Source organism: Dipteris shenzhenensis, chromosome 13, assembly GCF_047967505.1.
Source record: "Dipteris shenzhenensis isolate YYH24624 ecotype China chromosome 13, Dip_SZ_1.0, whole genome shotgun sequence".
Taxonomy (NCBI): domain Eukaryota; kingdom Viridiplantae; phylum Streptophyta; class Polypodiopsida; order Gleicheniales; family Dipteridaceae; genus Dipteris; species Dipteris shenzhenensis.
Genome location: NC_141608.1, coordinates 4,629,913 through 4,635,947, shown reverse-complemented (window position 1 = coordinate 4,635,947; position 6,035 = coordinate 4,629,913). Strand labels below are relative to the sequence as shown.

The 6,035-nt window shown below is 46.5% G+C and overlaps 1 protein-coding gene across 2 annotated transcripts; it reads right to left on the bottom strand.

Moving 5' to 3' along the window:
• Positions 1–610: 610 nt before the first annotated feature.
• LOC147894940 (pentatricopeptide repeat-containing protein At4g13650-like) lies at positions 611–4,734 on the bottom strand. 2 transcript variants are annotated; one of them, XM_087384121.1, is made up of 2 exons: positions 4,290–4,343; positions 611–4,006 (listed from the first exon to the last, which is right to left on the bottom strand). In XM_087384121.1, exon 2 carries the CDS (start codon positions 3,965–3,967, stop codon positions 2,099–2,101), a length of 1,869 nt encoding a protein of 622 aa, XP_087240247.1. In that variant the 5' UTR covers positions 3,968–4,006; positions 4,290–4,343; the 3' UTR covers positions 611–2,098. The 2 variants fall into 2 exon arrangements, with proteins under 2 accessions (XP_087240247.1, XP_087240246.1); XM_087384120.1 differs by having other exon boundaries at positions 611–4,734.
• Positions 4,735–6,035: the final 1,301 nt, after the last annotated feature.

Sequence of the window (6,035 nt, the reverse complement as noted above, 5' to 3'; positions counted from 1 at the left end):
ATGCTCTCACACAAACAAATCCACACACCCACACATACTTGAGCATCCATTTATACAAAGGTCTTCGTACTGAGTTTCTGTTTGCACTCCGGAGGTGAAGGGAAGACTCAAGCGTGACAAAGGCTAGTACTAAGATGTATGCCTTGTTCATTGAGGGATTGGCAGTTGTACAACTGGGCCCTTCTTGTGATTGCTAGGCCCAAACCTAAAGAGTAAAGACAGTAGTTAGCATAACCTCTTAGAAATGACCCAACAAAGGATACGCACAACAAAAGACTGATAGAATTGCCCAAGAGCTCACATATATACCTAGATGAATCCAGGAACATTCCCAAACTCATCCTCTAAAAACAAAACATAGTGCAGTTTCAATCTCATGATAGTCACTCACAAGGTTGAAAACCATAAACTCCATCATGCATAGCAGGGACTAGCTACTATGACATCCCCACTGACGTCATCAGCGCCCAACAGTGGGTGTAGACCATAGTATAAAAATATGCTCTCACTCATACAAATCCACACACCCACACATACTTGAGCATCCATTTATACAAAGTCTTCGTGCTGAGTTTCTGTCGGCACTCCGAAGGTGAAGGGTAGACTCCATCATGCATAGCAGGGACTAGCTACTATGACATCCCCACTGACGTCATCAGCGCCCAACAGTGGGTGTAGACCATAGTATAAAAATATGCTCTCACTCATACAAATCCACACACCCACACATACTTGAGCATCCATTTATACAAAGTCTTCGTGCTGAGTTTCTGTCGGCACTCCGAAGGTGAAGGGTAGACTCAGCCATGATGAAGGCTAGCACTAAAGCAGAAGTGTGAGGTGTGAGGTGTGAGGTGTGAGGTGTGGAATCACAAACTTCTTCAACTTGCATGCATAGAATAGATGTGCAGACTCATCCACCAAAATAATATATTTTCGTCCAAAGCTATGGACACTACAAAAGAGAGATCCAGAGTCCCACCAATGGTGTAGTCCTCTAATCTTACCACAAGGTACTCCTATCTGCTGGCTATCTCTCGACTCGAGCCCATGTGCTCCACCTAGAGTGTCTGTAGACTTTCCGTCCAGAATAAACTTCTCAACCTTGCTGCCCTGCGTGTCAGCCTAGGTGGTCCTCTTGGTCCTCGTGAATGTAGGCCCCAAGACAGTTGCTCCACTGCTCCAAACTGCTTATGAAAGGCTGCTCCACAAGATGATCAATGAGGGCCTGGAAGCCCTCCTTTTATAGCTCCCAAGGGCTGAGGCAAAAACCGACCAGTCTGGCCGACCAGACTGGTCTGTAAAATCCGACCAGGTTGGCTGGTCCAACCAGCCCTATAAAAGGGCTTTTGCCAGGCCCTTTTTGGCTGTTGCTTCTGCCCTTGTAGGAGCCTCTTGCAGGCCTTTTTGCCTGCCCTCTGCCCCTGCCTTTCACAGCCCTCTGCAGGCTCTCTCTGGCCCCCCATGCTGCGCCATATCCAGGGCCTGCTGTAGGTTGCTTTCCTGCCCACGAACCCCACCACCTGGCTTGCCACACAGGCGCCTATCTTTTGGGAATACCGTGCCATCTGGTGCTGCTCCAAATATGCTTCTGCCAGACCTGATCCAAGCTGAGCAGCCATAGCCGACTTTCCATCCGTAAGCTCCATTTGTTGCAGCCCTCCCATGGCTCCTCCAGGTACCTCTCTTTTCTTCATTCTTTGATTCCTGCCCACATGGCAGACATTACCCTGCCCATGTGTCAGTCTTTCAAGACCCAGGTTCACCCCCCCCCATGCTCTCCTCATATGGGGGCTTACAGATGGGGAGGTGACCTTTCCAACATAACCCTGAGTATCCATGATGTCTTTATGCATGACCAGAGTCTTTCTCTTGCTCCACAGATAGCATTCCAATCTTCCAAACTCAGTGATCAAGATAGGTGCAACTAGTAAGAGAGGGAGTATTCCAAGCACTTTGCCCGTTATAGTGCACAGAACTGAGTTCATACGCACATTATGGGGATGCACATTTTGAAGGATTGTGATAGCTGTAGGCAGCGACTCTTTGTCATTCTTTACAAAATGCTTTGGCACATGTCTTAAAGATGGCCCATCCCTCACTTAGGGCCCTTGACCTTATATTTCACTGCTTCTAAATCTGGTTTCTTAGCAGGTTTGATATTTGCAATCGCATCTTGCCTTCCAGCAACACCACATATATTTGCAAATATTAAAGATGATGCAGTATCATTTGGAACCAATTCAACCACATGGTTTGCAGCAATCTCTCCCCTCTTGACATCAAACTGATGTTTACAAGCATTCAGTAAGCTTGTCCAGGACACAGCAATAGGTTGAAATGGCATGTTGTTAACCATATTCTCTGCGTCAGCCAGCTTTCCTGACCTTCCAAACAAGCCTATAATGCAATTGAAATGATCAACCGTTGGTGTGATCCCATAATTTTGACTCATGAAACAGAAGCAGTGAAGACCTTCGTCAATCAAACCAGCATGGCTACATGCAGAAAGTAGGCTTATGAAGGTAAGCTCGTCTGGCGTTATTCTCTTGTCATACATTTCATTAATTAAATGTAGGGCATGCTTGCCCTGGCCGTGCTGAGCACATCCTGCAATCATAGAGTTCCATGAAATCAGGTTTGGCCTATCCATTTCTTTAAATATCCTGTGTGCATCCTCCATGATGCCACATTTTCCATACATGTTGAGAACAGCATTTCCCAAATTATCATCCAGCTCAGCTCCCCTGGTTACAATTTGGGCATGTATACGCTTGCCTTTGAGGAGGTCCACCAGGTCTGCACATGCAGAAAGAGTGTTGACAAAAGTAACCTTGTTAGGGATTACTCCTTCCAGATGCATTTGGTCAAAGAGCTGCAAGGCCTTCATTCCATGCCCGTTCTCAGTACAACCTGAAATGATAGCATTCCACGATACCATATCCTTCTCAGCCAACTGGTGAAACAAATTCTGTGCACTCTCCAGACTGCCACATCTTGCATACATATTGATAAGGGCATTCCCAATAACTGTCTTAGGAGCATAGCCATTGGTCATAAGCAAAGCATGCATCAATCTTCCTTCTGGTAGGACTGACGCATTTGCATAAGCAGAAAGAGTGGTGAGAAACGTGACATCATTAGGCAATACTTGTTCCTGCTGCATTTGATGATAGATTTGTAAAGCATTCTTGGTATGACCGTGTTGGGCATAAGCTGCAATTATGGCAGTCCAAGAGACCACATCCCTCTCTAAGGTTCTGTCAAACACCCTCTGTGCGTCAGCAAGACTACCACATTTACCATACATGCTCACAAGAGCATTCGTTACAACCAAATCTGTGTCATATCCAGCATACCTTGCACAAGTATGCATTTGTCTACCTCGAGCTAGGGTAGCATCACTTGCGCATGCATGAAGTGCACTAACAAATGTAACCCTGTTGGGTAGACCTCCCTCGTGCTGCATTTGCTCAAATATTTGGAGGGCATCTTTGGCATGGTCATTCTGTGCGTATGCTGCAGCCATTGCATTCCATAGGACAATGTCCCTTTCATGCAGATTTGCAAAAATTTTCTCTGCATCCTCAAGGCTACCGCATCTTCCATACATGCTGACAAGTGCAGTCCCCACTAGTACATCTGACTCAGTTCTGCTGTCAGCGATTCGAGCATGGATCCTCTTGCCTTGAGATATATGTGTTTGGCTGGCACAGACAGAAAGGATGTTTACAAAAGTGCCTTTGTTTGCCACTATTCCTTCGCAATGCATTTGCTCATAGAGGCAAAGAGCAACTTCGACGTGCCCCTCTTGGGCATATGCCCCAATCATGGCATTCCAAGAAACCTCATCCGGCTCGGAAATTTCACCAAACGTCCTTCGTGCATCATAGAGGTGACCACACTTGCCGTACATGTTTAGAAGGGCAGTGCTCAAGACAGGATCAGATCTAAAAGCGCTACCCATTATGCGAGCATGCAGCCGCGTGCCTTCTGCAAAGCTTGCCTGAACAGCACATGCCGAAAGAATGCCAGTGAACAAAACTTTATCTGGCAAAACCCCCTCGTGTTGCATTTGATCAAACAACTCTAGGGCCTTCCGATAAAATCCACGTTGCACACATGCTCGAATCATAAAAGTATACGAGAACACATTCCGCTGAGAGGTTTCAGCAAACAATGCGTGTGCGTCCTCCAGCGCTCCACATTTGCCGTACATTTGTAGGATAAGGTTCCCTAGAACATGGTTTTTCTCCAATCCAGAGTGGATGATGTCTTGATGAACGTACCTGCCATCCGATAAGGCGCTCGCAGTCCGCAAGAGAGACGCAAATCTAGAAAAATCTGTCTGCGATTCAGGTGGGTCTAGCGAGGCGGAAGATGAGATTTGTTCCCATGTCCTATTCAAGCTTCGTCTCAACCCACATCCCTCATCCAAGGGAAGCTGCAGGTCCACTGAAGTATACAGCATGTGCGTATGCAGAGTGCTCCGTTCGCCCGCATAAAACTGCCACAAAAACCTCTGCTGCAAGTGTCGCAGACCATTGTACGCATGTCCTCCATAAGAAATTCTGCTGTTAGCAGGAAGCAGGCATGCACTCTTGGGCATTACGCTGAAGAGTCGTCAAGCTAGGAGCTATATGCACAGCCATGTGTTCAATGCAGCTACTACAAGTTAATCAGGAAACTGCATAATGGCCTCAAAGTAGAGCAATATACTGTCGCTTTGTTGGCCGGTTTAGCCTTAGCAACTCACGCGGTTTTGGCCTGCCATATATGGAGGCCTTCGCATTTAACGCTTCAAATCCTCTCTCTCTTTCTCCCTCTCTCATTGCTAATTTCTTCAGATTCTTCCCTTCAAATCTTCTCTCTCTCTCTCTCTCTCTCTCTTCTTCTGCCCCCTTTTCCATGCTGCACTTTCAATTCATCTTCTTTTTCGATCTCCCGGAGGCTATGCTTCAAATCCTCTCTCTCTTTCTCCCTCTCTCATTGCTAATTTCTTCAGATTCTTCCCTTCAAATCTTCCTCTCTCTCTCTCTCTCTCTCTCTCTCTCTCTCTCTCTCTCTCTCTCTTTCCTTTCTGCCCCCTTTTCCATGCTGCAATTTCAATTTGTCTTCTTTTTCGATCTCGCGCAGGCCTTATGAATGACATTCATCTTGTTTGCAAAGCAGATATTACCTAATTTTTTGTGAGATTTTTTGTCATTGGATGCTCACCTGCAATGTGCCAGTTGCACGTCAGTGATGAGTTTCATGCTTCATAACACGTGGCTTCTTATGGTACGTTATCATGCGCCTCCATTTCGTTTGCTGAAAGCACGCCTGCTCGATGACTCACTTCTTCTTCTCGGGTGGTTGAGGCTCTGGCTAGATTGATGATTACCATTACTTGGAGGTCTGACAACCACAAGACGGTTCGTTGCACTTCTGAAATCTTAGGCAACCACATGGTGCATTGTAGACCATTAGATCGCCCCATTATTAGGTGAGCTTGCATTTTTTGCAAGCATAAATCGGCCCATTATTAGTTCTCTTGCTTGTAGTTTGCTTCGCATCAGAGTCATGCCCATTGCCTGCCATGTTCAACTTTGTAGACTCCAACTACGACACTGGTGGCCTCGTGGCTGCTCTGCCGTCGGAAGAGTCATCCTAGATTTCTTAGGTAATCTTCCTATCCACGGCCATTTGCTCAATAGCACTCAGCACAAACAAGAAGTGTCTTTAAGCTGAGCAACAAGCTCTCTCTCTCTCTCTCTCTCTCTCTCTCTCTCTCTCTCTCTCTCTCTCTCTCTCTCTCTCTCTCTCTCTCTCTCTCTCTCTATCTATCTATCTATCTATCTGCCTCTCGATGACTTGTGGTGGTGCATCTGTGTAGCTAAGAGCTTGGGGCTTCCTTTGATTAGCCCTTACTTGCAAGCACTCGGATCCAACTTCACCACCGTTGGTGCCTCTGTCCTCCATCCCCAAGGCCTAGCTTAGACCCTTCTACCTCCAAGTGCAGCTCAATCCAAAGCCAAGTCACTGGAATTGTACTT